Here is a 17,686-nt window from a genome sequence, read left to right on the forward strand (position 1 = left end):
TCATTCAGATTGTTTGCAGAATTCACTGTTTCCAGGGGTTTTGGTCTAAAGCTCCCCTTTCCTTGCTACCCATCAGATGGAGGCCACTCAGCTCCAAGATGCACCTGCATCCCTTCTCACATGCTTCCCCTTCATCTTTGAATCCAGCAATGGTGCACTGAATACTTTCTGCACAAATCTCTCTGATGTCGTCTTCTACTACCAGATGGAGAACACTTGGTTTTTAAAGTCCTCTCCTGACTGGGTCAAAGTCCAGCCAAATAATCTCCATATCTTAAGGATAACTGACTTGGCACTTTGCTCACATCTGCAAAACCCCTTCACAACAGAATTTAGCTTACTGTTTGGCTGAATAACCTGGTGACTAGAATCTCAAGACCATCTTTAGAATTCCGCCTGTAGGCACATTTACCCCATGCCCTCAATATTTTGAAATATCTCTGATACCCTTTAATGTCAAGTACACTAGTAGATTCACTTCCTCTGAAACATCTTTATTCTTTTTGTTACATTTCTTCATTTCTATTGATAATTTTGCCTTCCTTAAGTTCCTCTGGCTGCATATCTTGGGTCCCTAGAATATTGGCAGTGTCATTATTCCCATGGTCAGTCATCTTCTGATCACATCTGATTGCACTTTCAGTGCCACCACCTTGTTTCTTTGCTGCACTGTTACCTTTACATTATAATTACAAAGATGACAGTGCAGCAAAGAAAACAAAATGACCCTGTGGGTTTATCAATGGGAAACAAGGAGGCAAACACAAACACACACTCTGCCGTCTGTATAACTAAGCAGTGACTATTCACCAACAGAGTGTGCTCCATGATGATTCTTTCCTTCATCTCTTTTCCAGTTTGATTAAACTGAGGTTTTACCATATACATTTTTAAATTTTATTGGCATACATTCTTTTCATTTTGAAAAGTTCTATTCCTTTCATTTTCATAACTGCATCATCATTCTCTCCTGTTTCTTGTTCATAATTCCATCAACTTAAGGATTTAATTTATGGCCTTTATATTCTGCATTTAGTAATTCTATTTATGAGAAAGGAGTACGTATTTGTAGAGATTCAGCAGAAACAATAATCTACAGAATTAGAACTCCTTTCTCTTAATAAACAGAATTATTAAATGCATAATATGAGCTATAAGAGAAATCTTTAAAGAAACAGAAGTTTCTTTCATTGCCAAGTTTATATTTTGTGAGGGACCCAAAATCTATCATGTAGCCAAGAAGTATAGTATCATCTTGGACACGTTTTATTATATAATTTTCAGGTAGAGTTTTTTCCAACTAGCAGGGTAAGTAACTATGGAATAACAAGGTTATGGGTACATATTCCCAAAGGAAATAATGATGATGTTATTTTTATTATTTTAATTAATTTTACCTCAGGCCATGGCAGAGACTTTCTTATCTGTTCTCTCTGTAGTCAGGAAGGTCTCTCTTTTACTCGGCCCATTCTTTCAGTAAGGATGCAGATTATTTCAGGTATCTTGTGTATATATATATATGGTGGCATAATCTCTCATTCCCATCTGAAAGTTTCTGATATTTGTATGTTTCTCAGTGCAGCCCCATTTTCTATTTTTACTTGTATCTCTGGTTTGTGCTCGCGTGTGTGTGTGTGCGTGTGTGTGTGTGTGTGCATTTATAAGGGAAAGCTGGATGTTTCCCTTACTTTCTTGGCAGAATAGCAAGACTCTTATTAAAGTATCTTTATTGCAATTTTTTTCAGCATTCAGATGTTTTGCATCAAGAAGTCTTTCTCCAATATCCAGACCATATACACATGGAAGTAGAAGTCTAGCTCAACATTTTGAGTATACTTTTTAATTACATACACATATACCCCTAAACAATATAGCATTGGTTTGCATATTGTTAAACTTCAAATGAAAGGTAGCAAATTATAAGAATATATGTTTTACTGAATATTTGTGCAGCCCTTGTAATCTTCATTTATGTATAGGGACTATTTTTAAATGGGTATTTATATAGCTTTCAATTTTTTCCTATTACAAATAATGCTACAATAGCTAGTAGACATATTGGGGTGTTGGTTATGCTTATGAACTGCTGTAGGTATTTCAGATTGTTTTCCAAAAATATTTTTATCAATTTACACCAGCAATGTACAAGTTTTAATTGCTCTGTATGCCTGTCAGAGTTGATATCATCACCTTTTTTATTTTAACCATACTGAGTGGTATAAATTGGTATTTCATGTTTTTAGTTTGCATTTCTCCGAACCTAAGTAAACTTTTCATATCTTTTTTGCCATTTGGATTTCTTCAAGTGAGCTGTTCTTTTACTTTGTCCATTTGTCAACTGTATAATTATTCTGTTAATAATCTTTATCAGTGGGGCGCCTGGGTGGCTCAGTGGGTTAAGCGGCTGCCTTCGGCTCAGGTCATGATCCCAGGGTCCTGGGACTGAGCCTCAGGTCAGGCTCCCTGCTTCTCCCACTCCCGCTGCTGCCCCCCCTGCTTGTGCTCTCTCTGTCAAATAAATAAAATCTTTAAAAAATGGTAATAATCCTTATCAGTCATAAGAACTACAGCACTTCTACTAGCATGTCATAGCATTTTGTTGCTGTTTTTTGTAGTATGACAGGCACAGAAAGTTTTACATTTATGATAATGGTCCAATATGTCAATCTTTTATTTTGGTGCTTTTACTTAAGAAATTTTCCCTTGCCTACAATTATATACATACACTCCTATATTTCCCTATAAAGGTTTGATGTTCTACTTTTCCATAGTAAGTCTTAAATCCACATGATAGTTTTTGTAGGTTTTAATATTTATTTATGGGTAATCCATGTCAGAACAATATATTGGTTTATAAGCCACTGATTTTAATACATCAGGATTTGGATTTAGTCATGGATCAGAATACCATTAATGTGTGTTTTCCATTTAATTCTGAACTCTCTATTCCATTTTGTTTCTGCACCAAAACCAAACTATATAAAATATTGTCAAAAAGATCTTGTCTATTCTTGCACCTTGCTTTCATATAAATGTTAAGATTAGCTTGTCAAGTTTCACAAAAATGTTTGGATTTTTTTTTTTTTTAAAGATTTTATTTATTTATTTGATAGAGACACAGCGAGAGAGGGAACACAAACGGGGAGTGGGAGAGGGAGAAGCAGACTCCCCGCCGAGCAGGGAGCCCGATGCGGGACTCGATCCCGGGACTCCAGGATCATGACCTGAGCCGAAGGCAGACGCTTAACGACTGAGCCACTCAGGCGCCCCAAAAATGTTTGGATTTTAATCAAGATTACTTCCAATTCATTTATTTGGATTAATGATAATGAACTTCCAATCTATGAACATCCTATCACTTTCCATTTATCTGGGTTTCTTCAATATGCCAGAAAAAAATTTTATCATCTTCTCCATAAAACCTTATACCTCTCTTATCATATTAATTCATAAGACTATCATAATTTTTGTTACATTATATTATAAATGTAATGTTTTAAAATTTCTATTACTCTGATTTTGGATATTGATCTTAATATCCAGCAACTTTACTGTATTCTATCATTACTTCCAGTTGTATGTTCATAGATTCTATAAAATTATCCATTTGGATATCATCTGAGAATGAGAAGCTTCTTCCAATTCCTGCTTTTAATGAGAATGCTTCCAAGTATTCACCATTAAACAAAGCAATTGCAGATTTTTAATACATTATTTTATGAAACTTTTTTAGCCCTTGTTTTTATTGACTAATAAGTATTTTTTAAAATCAATAATTGGTATTGAACTTTAAAACTATTTTTTTCTGTTTCTATTGAAATTTTCACATGGCTTTTCTCCAATGGTGATGATTTTCTGAGTCAAAATCTTTCTTTCCTGGGATTAACCTAACTTGTTGATAATGTTTATTTTTGATATTTTAATGGAGTTGGGGTTTGCCAACATCTTCGTTTTCTTCATCTATCTTCATAATACACTTAGCTTACAATCATTTGTATTTTGTGTACTGTCTATAAAATTCTAAGTGTCTAGTGTTTTTGTGTGTATACCTGGGTAGAGATGGGATTAGTTTAAGTTCTAGATGTATTCATTTATTAAAGACAAAAATTCCTTGGAGTTATATTTTTAAATGTTTTTCATTTTTTCAATTCATTGCCTTTAAGTTTTCACTAGCATCTCAATTTTTTCATTCTGCTTTAACTGTTATTTTGTCTTTTAGTCCTTTCATTTATTAGTTTAAAAATTCTATTGCTTCAACAAAAAGCACTGGCCTAGATCAGAATTCTACTTTTGCTTCTATTGCTTCTGTATTTGTTTTTGAACTATGAGTAAATCGCTGCTGTTGAACATATTTTGTCATCTCTAAAATGAATTTAATATTTCCTTTTCAGCTCACATATGTCCAATGAGTCTCAAGTAACATGACTGAAAACGTTTTAAAACATTTTGAAAAAAATCTGGGGAAAAAAAGCCACCCAAGGATTTACAGGTTTATCTGCAGTATCTTTTTGAACAAATGCATCACTTGTAACAAACGTTACTGTCCAAAGCATCATTGGCATCTTTTGGAACATGAATGAGAATTAAACAGCTTGCATCCTCCACAGCAGACTGAAACTTCTAGTCTGATGTTACAAGTTATCTCTAGCTGATCTGAGAACCAGAAATTCACTAAGCATGGTAACTATTTTGAAGACTAATGTGAAAGGGCATTTAATAAAGTATAAATGGTGTGCTTTTAGCACATTAATATATTCTCTTCATTTTATAAAAGATTTTAAAAAATTATAAAAACACTTTAAAGTACCTCAGGTCCCAATGGAAGGTGCTACTAAATTATTACTGTGTGCGAAGAAAGCTCTTCCTGAATCCTTAACTACAGAGCATACTTTATTTTGGGGGTCTTTATATTTGTCAACATCAAGTAACAATTAATTAGGTTTCTGACCTCATGCTACATGCTGTAGTTAAAATGCAGTATCCAGGGAGTTAAGAGGTATGCAATTTTTTTTCTTTTTAAATATACAAATTACATTAGTTAGAAAACATGAAAAGAAAGTCTTAAAAGTCCTGCAGTCCAATGGACCCAGTAAAGCATTGAGATCTTGCAAATACCTCATTTCAGAAAACTAGGTTAGCACCAAATAAATTAATTCAAATCTAAACATACAAAATACCATACAAAAGTATTTGCTGCAGTGGCATTTAAATGTTAGGTGACTCAATACCATGGTACAGGTCTGTAACATCCCTGAGGTATTGTACTTAGATGGTTTTTCTGCTGGCCCCATTCCTATGATAATTTTTATTCATCTAAGTATTACTTCCAATTTGGGACTATTTCTTTAATGAACTAGAACATTTGGCAAATAAGTGATTTTGAACAGGACTAAGGAACACATACAATTTCTAAGGGAAGTGCTCCAGCTCTGGATTAGGAAGAGAAAGGAATAAAAATTCTCAGAATTACTCTAAGACAAACTGAAAGATCTAAAGAGTTGGGGTAAAAGAATAATGAAAAGTACTGGGAAAAAATTACCTTTAGAAAAGTCGACTCATTTTCTGCTATGAATCTTTTGTCTTTTGGGAACAAGGATATTAGCCTGAAAAAGTGGTAAAAATGTATATATTAAGGTATCTTGAGTTCCACTTAAAGAGAAGTAGCTTTCACATTGGACTTAGTGACAGGCCTGAATTATATTTATTTTACCACCTAGTTTATTTTTCACTGGATCTTGCAGAAAGCTAAATCTGTAGGACTAGATGGAGAAATAAAGTTGGGCAAAGTTCCTCTACTTTGATAAAACTCCCATTCAGGAGAAAGTGACTAGGGTTCAACAGCAATTCAACATTTATTTTACTATGTCAATACCTGAAAAACATGTACAATCTTAAAAGATGAACATACAGAGTCTAAATAAGGTCATTTTTTAAAATTTTATTAGTACTGTTTACCAATGGGAAGATGCAGTTTATTTACACCAGCAGCCATAGGGGCAAGGGGAATACACAGTTAGTTAGCAATCTGTATAGGATGGACTACTTATGCAAAAATAATAATCTCCAAAACAAAGAACAGTGGTGAGCTTCACTACACTTCCCCAATGATCCCAGCATGCGATAATGCCAGGCAATGGCCCCTGGACATGCGGTGGTGGGAACTAATGTATGGAAGAAAAAGCCACAAACCACAAAAATTTGTAAAGAATCCCTTCCCCCCAAACACACACACACACTCAAGATACATAATAGAATTACAGGGTGATCAATATACTTAATTGAGTAAGGAAGGAAGGATAGGAATTCTGCTGTTAGAGGGAAGATAGGTAGGGAAAGGGAGAGTTCCTAACCACTGTCAACTACATGGTAGGGAGAATTCACTCCCCAGAAAAGAAAGGAGTTAGTTTGTCCCCTCAGGGCACCTGTTGGAGCTAGCCCACCTCATACCCATCCAGGACAGGCCTAGGGCTATTGCCCTAATAATGGGAGGGCAAAAAAACAAAAACAATAACCAAGAGGGAGGTAATATGAACCAACAGTTATTCAAAATTACTTTCCACTTCTTCCTCCTGTAACCAAGAGAATGACCAGAAAGGAAACAATAATGTCATAATCAGAGCTCCCTCTCTGAAGAAGAGTGGACCATGACCTTACCTTCAACCTGTTTCCCAGACATTATCTGGAAGGAGGCCAGAGTTTCACTTAGACCCTCCTTTCCCTCTGCATCCCCTTAGAAGGAGATGTCTATAAAGTCAAGGGCAGATAACCCAATATTGTTTTAGCTCTTCCCAAGCTTTAACTTTCTAAAAAGCACAATTCTTGAAGACCAATCTGTAACTATACCTCAACACTGACCAGGACAATTCTAGGGGGAGAATGCAGTAATAGACAGTCCTGAGGCCCTATCACTATGGTTCACTTAATGTCTATATGTAACAAAAATCAGCCCATACAGTCCAAACAGTTCCTTCTGGGATAAGGAAGGATACATGCACAGCAAGGGTTAGAGAAAATAGATCAGGACCCACTCCATCCCTGTGTGTGTCAGTCAGCCTTTACTGGTCTTCTGCTTAGGTCCTAAGAGGCAGTATCCAAATGGAGGTGGGAAGATGTAACTCCTTATGAAGTAGGACACAGCAGGAAGGCATCTAGCAAGGCAGTCCTATAGGAAAATGCTTAGGCATGACACTGCCTTTCATACACAAAAAATTATGTTCTCTCCCCATCTTAATCCCAACAGAGGAACCCACCAGAAAGATTCTTCTCTGGATCTCCTAAAAGAAAAAGGAAAAAAAAAACAAAACCCAAGAAAAAAAAAAAAAACTTAAAAGAAGCCAAGGAAAGCGAAACTGGGCAGGCTTAAGAAGCAGGAGCATCAAGAGAGATGAATTGAAACTGGTCAGTGTGAAAGCAGGGTAGCAGGCAGCACCTGGGGTCGTGAGCTGCACCAGATAGGCAGTGGAGCAGGGGACAGTAGGAACATGGGGCCAAGCCAGACAGATGAGGCTGGGCCCCTTACTGGGGCACAGAATGAGGTAAGAAAACATTTCAAATAAAGCAGCACCGTTCCCGCTCACTTTGGGGTTCTCACCCCTCTACACTTCATAAACCCTCGATCAGGGAGTAAAGTGGAGGGTAGTTTTGATATGTGGCTCACATTTCCCATCCTTGCCTATCCCATTCCCTGACTCCTGACAACAAAAAGACAGCTCTTGTTGTCAAGAATGTCCAAAAGGGACTGAATGGAAGGGGCTGCCCCTCCTGAGGGGCAGAGGTGGTGACAGTCTAGAACAGAGCTTTGACTGCCCAACCCAAGAACAGGGGCATTCAATAGGATACTGTAGTCAGATGAGAGACGACCCAGTCTTGCTCCTTGGCTCCTAGTACTAACCCATTAACATAGAGGGCAGCTGGAAGAGGTCCCCTCTGGGCTCAGCTTTCAAATCAGTCTCCTGCACAGCCACTATGCTCTTCTATAATTCAGGCCTAACCCTGGCATAGGAGGCAGGTAGTGACCTGGCGTAATGACCAAGTCAGACACATGGACTGGCTAGGTAACTAGTAACTCAGAGTAAGAAAATGACTGCCCCACCAAACTGTTGTTCACAGCATAATATATCCAGGTATGAATCTTGCAGTTTAAGAGATCGTGCATAGTTGCAGAGGCCCCTGCTACCTCCTTAAGGGATCATAACTAAATCCTCAGCCTGCCTGGATAACCAAGTTGTCCATTTAATAAGCCTATGCCACCGGGTGGGGTGCAAGACAAAGGGCTCTGTTCAGCAAAAGGTTAGCCCTTGTCCCCAAGTCCGTTCAAGTCACTGTAATGCTGGACCTTTGGGAAACTGGTAGCTTTGACCTTTTCTTCTTGTTGGAGCCAAGATCACAGAGCTTCCCCTACCAGATTCAGTTGTAATTCTTTTTCTTGGTTTTCCCAAATTGGAACTGTTAATATCCAGATCTCATACCTGACTTTCATTTGTCTTGGAGAAATCCAAATCAGAGGCTCAGAGATCAGAGGAGCAGTCCCACTGAGGCCCAACGATTAAGGCCTGACCATCAGCTATGTCCAAACTGTCAGTTATCCAGAAAGCCCTTGACATCAGGCAGACAGAAAGGCTGAGGAACCAAAGGATTTATACACTGGGCACACAGCTGCTCACCTGTGCACTGGGGACAGTACAGGGATCTTGTGCACTTCCTGGTGTAGAGATCAACCTGCATGGTACGGTGCACAGGATGCACAGCTCCTCCTGCCCAGGGTTTCAAAGCTGATTCCAGGTAATATACTTATAAAAGGATCCGAATTCCTAAATTCTCCACTTTGGGTTTTTAAAGGCTAGGATGTTCAATGAGAATTGGGACTTTGTCTGATTTCTTTCTTTTTTCTTTCTTTTTTCTTTTTTTTCTTTTTTTACTTAGATACCTAACTTCTCCAAACCACAGGACCGGTCTATGTTATTGTCCTGGTCACTCTCTGACTCTCTCATGTTGCAGCTACTGGAATTCTGGGGGTGAGCGTTGCAGCTGCTGATCAGGCCCATTCCCAGATTCTCCAGGAAGGGAGCAAAGCGGGAGGCGGCATGCTCCTTTATCTTCCACTGGCTGAATGCCAAAATCCTTCACGCTACCAGTTTCTGCGAACTCCAGGTAGAAGTAGCCACACTTGACCGCCCGGTGCACCTCAAAGCAGAAGCCCAAACAAGAATCCTCTATTAGGTCTACGTATATCTCCTGAGCGATGGCCTCTAGCTTGTTAGTATCCAGGTTAGCCAACGAAATTTCCTCCATTTTAATTGGTAAACGACTGTGGAGAGGGCGCTCGTATTACTCACAGCAGCACCGGCAGCAACACGACGGGCTCCTGGGGCCGCGCCTAGGCCTAGAGGCCTGTCAGGGCCGCGTCCTCAGGCGGCGGGGGCGGCGGCGTCCGCGGTGCACAGGCAGAAGAGCAGCGGCAGCCAGCGGCGACTGCTCCGGAACCCCAAGTCCTTCAGCTTCTTCTGGCGTCTCCCGGGGTCTGGGACTTTGAGCTCGGGCTGGCCCGGGACTCGCCGCCGAACGGTCTCCGCGCCTCAGCCAGCACCCCCGGCCTCTTCCGCTCCCAGGTCCGGGCTCAGCCCCGCCTCCCGACTTCCGCTCCTCAGCCCGCCTGCGCACTGGCGCCGCGCAGACTCCCGGTGCTTCTCCCTCCGCGCAGCTTCCTGGGAATCCTCGCAATTTATGAATACTGTTGGGATGAGCTAAGCGGAGCTGACTTTCATTATCTCTAACGTAAAAGAATCGCAAAGATGCTATTTTATCTTGTTTTGTTTGTAGGTTTAAACATTCACTAATGAATTCAGCACACATGCTTAGTTGACTCCCTCAGGAAGATGACGAATAATGCCGTGCACATTTGTGGTATGATCCAAAATACGATTTTAGGAACAGTTCTCCGGATACGTTTGAAAATTTGACTTATATAATTGACTTGTAATCATTTATACTACTGCCGCACTTGTCATTTAAATCCACTAGATGGTGCAAGGAAACAAATTACAATATAGTTTATCTTTCAGTCTTTAAGATTTTTTTTTTAATGAAGAACTAGACACTGAAGACATATTTCACATATATTGATCCCATGAACCTAAGGCATTTATCTCATTTATAAGTCCCTTAAGTCCGTGTGATCATAAGTAGTCATCATTTACATCTCTAAAATAATGCGAAGAGAAATTTATACGTACATTCTCTGTCAGGGAAGAAATGTGAAATATGTTAAATACACTGGGAAATAAAGGAAGCTTTTCCTAAAATTATGCAGCATGAGTGTGAGACTAGATCCTGTCTACCTGAGTTTAAATCCTAGATCCAACACTTAGCAGTTCCGTATTTCTTTTTCTGAATAAAGCTAGTCTCTATTTCATGGTTAAGATTAAATAATTTTGTAAAATATCCTCATGTGACAGCGCCTTACATGTAAGCAAGCATTCAGTAAATGTCAGCTTTTTTAATCATATTAGTTTTGGACCAGAATATATTATAATAAAAACACTATAGTATTTCCTTCACTTTTTGCTAGTTTTTTGGTCCCTGCCACCACCGCTGAAATAGAGTAGCCTCTTGATTTTTATAATTTATCAAAAAATAGCTGTAACTAAAAGAAAAACGTAAAAAATATGTTCTCTCTGATTCTATAATTTCTTTTCCAGATTAAAGGAAAATATAGACATACATTTTTCCAGGCAGATACAAATAAGTATTTTCTAGTATTATGATTATCAGAACACTCTTATTTAGTTTTATAATTCATTCTTATTATCTCCCTTCATATTTTTATGAGTAGAGGGTTAAGTACAAGTTAAACTTATTTGGTGAATGAGTAATTAACCAGTAGTTGTACCCATCCAAATTTTCTTTCTTTCTTTTTTTTAAAAGATCTTATTTATTTGAGAGAGAGAGTGTGTGAGAGAGAGAGCATGAGCGGTGGGGAGGGGTAGAAGGAGAAGCAGACTCCTCAATGAGCAGGGAGCCTGAGATGTGGGACTTGATCCCAGGACCCTGTGATCATAAACTGAGTGTGATCATAAACTGAGTGGAGGGCAGACTGAGCCACCCAGGGGCCCTCCTATCCAAACGTTCTGATTATGTATTTTATCATCTTAAAAATCACAAATTGGCAGATATAAAGGATTTTGAAAGCCTAGGCTATTTAAGATTCATAATGATAATTTTTTTATATATAAGGGAGAATTTTTTTCCACTAGAGCCTTTGTATAATTTATATGTTCTCCATTCAAAAATTGGTATATTTTGACATAAATTGGAATCTGCATATAGCCATACGCTAAGCCATAAAATATAATGATTAAGTGCACAAGCTCTTGAGTCTGACTGCCTCCTACCAGTTACTATCTGTGTGAACTTGCCCTATCTACTTAACTTTTGTAAATCTGTTTTCTTATTGCAGTGACAGTTCTCATCACAAAGGTTTGTTGTGAGATTTAAACATGACAATGAATATAAAAGTCTTCACAAAGTATCTAACAAATAGTATATAATATTGTATATATGCTATTGTGGTATGTTTGGTTAGGGAAGAAAATACAGATGTAAATAGAATTGCTTCCACTCACTCCTTCTCTCTCACATCTTCTGCAAATCTAATTTAAAGCAATGCTTTGGGGCACCTGGGTGGCTCAGTCGTTAAGCGTCTGCCTTCTGTTCAAGTCAGGATCCCAGAGTCCTGGGATGGAGCCCCGCATCGCAGTCCCTCTGCTTGTGTTCCCTCTCTCGCTGTATCTCTCTCTGTCAAATAAATAAAATCTTTAAAAGAAAAATAAAATACAGCAATGCTTCTCAAACCTTAATGTGCATATAAAACATTCAGAGATTCTTTTAAAATGCAGATTATGGTTCTGTAGGTCTCAAGTAGGGCCTGGGTTTCTGCATTTCTAACATACTTTGATGCTGCTGGTTCACAGACCACATTGAGTAGCAAGGAATTAAAAGAGCTCTATAGTAGACAAGTTTTTTCATGGTGACTGGCTCCCATATAATTTGTTCTGGTGAAATTATCATGAGAACCTTTGCATATTTGATTTTAACAGAAGAGAATAAGAGATTGTTTCTTAGACCCTTAAATCCTCTTTATATTGTGAGAGTTGGAACCGAAATCCTCAATTGATTTAATGAAGGGTCATCAATAAAATTTACTTCAAGATATATACAAACAGATCATCATATTAACTGAAATTCAAATAATCAGGACCATAGCTAGGTTTAGAGTTCCTGTCAATATTTTATCATATTTATTCTTAGAATAGGAACACTATCATGTCATTGAAAATTTGCTTTGATGTTCATCATCACCTTATCTCTCTTCTACTTATTTCATTTAACTAGATTGCCTTACTTCTTATTGAAATGTACTGAAAGTCTTTATGTTAAATCAATGCCATGCCACAAAAAGAAGTTAGAAGGAACTCCTTAGCTCTATTGCAATTAATAAGGTTGAAGATATTTAAGCCTTTGGTATAAAAATGAAATAAAATAAAATAGATACTCTCAGTTAAACTATCTTTTCAATACAAAGCAAGTAATGAAGATTCATAAATAAGTGATCTTCAAAGAATATGTACATCATATAAGCTTAAAATATTTAGTGTACAAATTAGGTAAATATAAGGAATTTATTGTGAAATTTTGTCTTTGATTATTTTCTTCCCATTCAATTATAATATATGCACTGAGAGATCCGCTCTTTCAAAGAGGAATATATTTTAAATTGTTATCTAATGGTTTTTACTAAAGACTGAAAATCTATAAAACAACCGTTTTTTTTTTTAACAGTTACACATTTTTTGTGTTCACATAAAATGGAAAAGTGAGATAGCGGAGTGCATCAGGGATAAACCTGGGAGCCAAAAGACTTTGGTTGCTGTCCTATTTCTGCCACTAATTTATCAGGTGACTTTGGGCAAGAAGGTGAATTCACATTTGTAAAAACAGCGGGACTCACGTTTTCTGAATGTTTCTTTTAAAACTAAATTTCCATGAATTGAAGAATCTGAGAAAATCGGTTTCTTCAAGTTAAGGGTCATGTAAATTCTTATATATTGGCCTGCAAAGTTCCTGCAACTTTGCAAAGTTCCTCAACTGGGTGACTGAGGGTTTTCTTATTACAGAACAATCTGCTCTACTACCCAGGGCATCTTGAAGCACCTTTAGGGTTAGGAAAATTATTCATCTACCGAATATCAGCTGGGTGTTGTAATTATCTTGCCTAATATCTGAAGGTGTTATTTGTAGATGTTCATTTTTAGTTGAAAATTTTCATTTCTGTAATGATTTGGCCCCTATGAAATTCACATTTACTTTAAAATATTCATTAAATTTTTACTCGTTTTTCTTTACTTACCTAGGTATTTAAAAAATAAGTGAATAGTAAACCAGAGAGGGAGGCACCATTTGGCCATATGGTCTTCTTACTTTCATTGGACCATGATTTATGTCAGAAATAAGCTATGTAGTATTATGCCTTCTTGTCAGTAGTTTGCTAAGAAAAATGTAGGTGTGTCACAACTCAGCAGTAAACACATGTCCTCCCAGGCATGGCCAGCTTGAAGTTTCAAATTCATTCTCTGCCGAAATCCATTTTTCAGGATTTGCATTTAAAAACTGATTATCATGCTTTGCGTGAGATTCTGAGATGCCACAATTTGATATTAGATAAGGGTGTCATGCTACAATTGCAATGTCTAAAATAAATTTACGATTTTAATCTGCCCTACTAAACTGTGAAGTCAAGGTGACTTAGTGAATTTTGGCATTTATGACAACTCTGGCTTATCATCTTCTAAAGAGAGAGACACTGTAATCCTGAGCTAACTATAGTTAGTAAGTAGTGTAGTATACTAATAAAAATTTTAGTACTTAGCATAATATAGTCTTTTTTAAACAGCTGATCTTTCTATATATCAATTGTTCAGAACCAGTTCGATCTATAGAAGGACTCCAGAGGCTCTCTGGAATTATTACCATATATTTGTATGTATAGAAATATGTTTTAAAAAACATTTTAAAAGTATTTATGACACTGTCTTGTAGGTTATAAGTTATTTCCTTAAAAAAAAAAAAGGACCCTTCCTGCATGAGAGAGTACATGGTAGTGCAGAGAAAGATATATTCACCTTATATATGGACAAAAGGAAGGGTCCAGAAAAATGTAAACTTGAACACAGAAAATAATTTCTGATTAGATAATATGGATGTGGCAAGAATTAACAAAGACTTTTGAAAATGCTTAAAGAAATTTTGAATTTACAGAAGAATTGCAAGAATATTACAAATAACTTCTATATATCTTCTCTTCACCCAAATTTACTTAACATTTTGCCACTTCTACACTCTTTCTCCCTCCCCTCTCTCTCTCCCTTCCCCGCTGGAATTTCCTTATCACAAACTAATCTGAATTGTTGTTTTTCCTAATCTGTTGGATAGTAGATTATAGACATACCCTATAACTTCTAAATATTTCTGTGTATGTAGCCATAAGAACAGACATTTTCTTATATCACCACAATACGATGATCAAATTTAGGATTTTGAGTAGTTTAGGAATTGACTAATACTATTATCTAATATATGATCCATATTAAAATATTGCCAAGTGTCTTAATAAGACATTTTTTTCTAGCATTTTTTTTTCCTGGAGCCAATTCAGGATTACATGTTGCATTTACTTGCTGTGTAGTCTCTTTTAATCTGGAAGAGTTACATAGCAGAAAAATTTGAAAATAAACAATGATGTACATAAGTTCGAAGACATTCAATCTCAATCTAATAAAAATATTTTTAAAGACATGCAATTTCTCTAATTAAAGGCTTAATTATGGTAAAGATTTATCTTAGCAGATCAGGCAGGATCTTGCTGCAGCAATGTTGCTTGAAAATGAAGATGATTCTACTAGAGTAAGTTTACAATGCCGACAACTTTTCTTTGGACACAAATGCCTTTTGGAACTTCTATTATGTTAGTTTTTAAACATATTTAATACAGTAATATTGATTCCTTTTCCTCCCCTGCTAACCCATGTACTTTAGGAGAGCTTGATCTTACTAATTCTAGTTTTGCCAAGCGCAATACTTTTTAGAAATATAGCCCTCAACTTTTTTTTTTTTAATTTTATTTATTTACTTGAGAGAGTGAATGAGAGAGAGCAAAAGCTCGTGTGGGTGGGGGAGAGAAGGAGAGGGAGAGGAAGACTCCCCGCCTAGCAGGGAACCTGATTTAGGGCTCCATCCCAGGACCCTGGGATCATGACTGGAGCCAAAGGCAGATGCTTAACCGACTGAGCCACCCAGGCACCCCTAATCCTCAAGGTTTCTATCATGACATGGAAACTACTCGTTGAACCTGTCCTGGTTAGTAAAACATGCCTTTCAGTTGCTAGTACACGTTAGAGTAAACCAGGAACAGCTGAACATAGGACTCACTGAGAAAAATCCATGGCATTTTTTTACTTAACCAGTATAATAGAAAAAGGAGGAAACCAAAATAATAAGTTCAGGTCTGATAAAGAAACAAAGGCCAGAGATGTTAAATGAATTGTCCAACTAATTGGTGGCAGAATTAGGACATCAGAGCTTCTGACTCCTAATTTTCTCTGTTACCCAATGTCTCCAATATTTACTTTTGTATTGCAAAACCATCAGTAATGACTATTTCCTATAATGCATTTTGTAAAACCACTTTTAGAGTTGGCATTAATATGTATTGCATCAAAATCTTACTGCCAATGTAGCATTTACTAATGGCCAAAGACATATAATATAGCTTAAGCATTCTCTCTGCTTATCCATAAGGTGCTAAAATATGGATACTATTTGTTATTAATAAAATGAAGCTCTACACTTTTACACAATGTACTCTAATTTTTTTAATTTTAATTTTTTAAATTTTTTGAAGCTCTAGCCTCAAAAGGAACATTTTTCAGATTAGCGAGTGATGCATTCCACAGAGAGATCATAAACTTAATTTAGAAATATATTTTGAGGATTATAGGGGAAGGGAGGGAAAAATGAAGCAAGATGAAACCAGAGAGAGACAAACCATAAGAGAATCTTAATCTCAGGAAACAAACTGAGGGTTGCTGAAGTGGAGGGGAGTGGGAGGGATGGGGTGGCTGGGGAGGGTATGTGCTATGGTGAGCGCTGTGAATTGTGTAAGACTGATGAATCACAGACCTGTACCCTTGAAACAAATAATACATTGTATGTTAATTAAAAATAAATAAAGAAATAAAAGAAACATATTTTGAGTTTTAAGAATCAAATCTTCAGATTAACATAACGATAAAAAAATTAAAAAAAAAATCAAATCTTCATATAACAGTTCTTACTGCCTAAAAAGTATTAGAGGTTTTCACCAAATTGGTTTTAAATTCTTCAGTGCAAAATTAAGTTTCTTTCACTGTTTCTAGTTTTCTTTTTCCACAGTTCTTTGCATTCAAGTTATAAAGAAGTTTTCATATAATTAATTGAACGTACTTTTTTTCTAATTTGAGGAGTGTCCATTAGGTTTGTTTTTGTTTGTCTTCTCCCATCAAGAGCTGTCTCATATTTTCTTAAGTCAAGCTGTTATATTGGTGGGTGGGATGCTTTTACTTCTTCTGTTCCACAGACTGGCATCTGGCAATTGCCACCAAGTGAGAAATTAATTTTCTTGTGAAAATCTTGGTAAATGTAAACGTAAGAGCAAACTTAGGCAGTAATGTGAGGGTATTTCCAAATCTTTTACAGATTAATTACATTTTTTTTTAAATTAAAGTAACCCTAGTTTTCCTTTCTGGACTTAACCTCATATTGTATTACCTCTTCTTTTCCTTCATTTATCTGAAACTGCTTTTTGATTTTCAATTCTCGAAGGAATTTTTGACCCTTGATTTGTCCCCATTCTCAGAGATTATTAGTTGCCTTCTAGCCTCACTTTTTAAATATTTCCTAAAACATCATTCTTATATTATCTTACCCCAATTTTACCGATTTTCACTTTTTATTAACATCAACATCTACTTTTGCCACTCATTTATTTTTTAGCCAGTCCCCACTGCTATTAAATTTTAGTCAACATAGCCCTCAAACATTTTTCTCATTTCCTGACTTGTGTGGTTCTTACTTGTTCCAGGTGTCTAGATCTTGTATTTCATAGAAAGATACAAACATAGATAAGGGTACCATCACTGGCATTTAGCACAATGACACATACATAAGAGATCCATAATACCTAATATATCATCAGGATCTACTACCAAATTTTAGAATTAAATTTTATTTTTGAATATCACCAACTACTAACAAAATTGGTATTTCATAACTTATGTATTTTTCTGAGGACTCCTCACAGAACAAAGTGAAAATTTAATTATTTTAAAATAGAATTAAGTTCATACTATCTTATGGATTCACTGGACATATCTTTAAATCTAAGCTACATTATAGGATCTTGGTGATCTTACTTTTTCTATATCTTGAAAAATTTTTCTATTTCATCATTAGAAGAACTGTTTCATCAATAATTATCAATTATTTTTAAAAGGCAACAATAATAAGAAATCAGAAGAATGATGAAATCATCTAGTCACACAGAGGTATATAAACCAGGGGCAAAGTCATTGCCTCTTTTTGCAAATACACTTGT

The 17,686-nt window shown here is 36.5% G+C and overlaps 1 protein-coding gene and 1 pseudogene across 1 annotated transcript; both read right to left on the minus strand.

The window, feature by feature from the left end:
- Window positions 1–8,724, minus strand: part of LOC123837465 (calponin-2-like) — a 42,319-nt pseudogene extending 33,595 nt beyond the window's left edge.
- On the minus strand, window positions 5,736–9,337 carry ATXN7L3B (ataxin 7 like 3B). Its single transcript, XM_045872949.3, has one exon. The coding sequence runs from the start codon at window positions 9,289–9,291 to the stop codon at window positions 8,998–9,000; it is 294 nt and encodes a 97-aa protein (XP_045728905.1). The 5' UTR covers window positions 9,292–9,337; the 3' UTR covers window positions 5,736–8,997.
- Window positions 9,338–17,686: the final 8,349 nt, after the last annotated feature.

Source organism: Mirounga angustirostris, unplaced genomic scaffold (genome assembly GCF_029215605.1).
Source record: "Mirounga angustirostris isolate CCGP_5_RB_7025 unplaced genomic scaffold, mMirAng1.0.hap1 SCAF_5, whole genome shotgun sequence".
NCBI classification, from domain to species: Eukaryota; Metazoa; Chordata; class Mammalia; order Carnivora; family Phocidae; genus Mirounga; species Mirounga angustirostris.

What these genes read in the sequence shown, in the direction of transcription:
- ATXN7L3B (XM_045872949.3), bottom strand. Translation starts at nt 9,291, where the DNA reads ATGGAGGAAATTTCGTTGGCTAACCTGGATACTAACAAGCTAGAGGCC.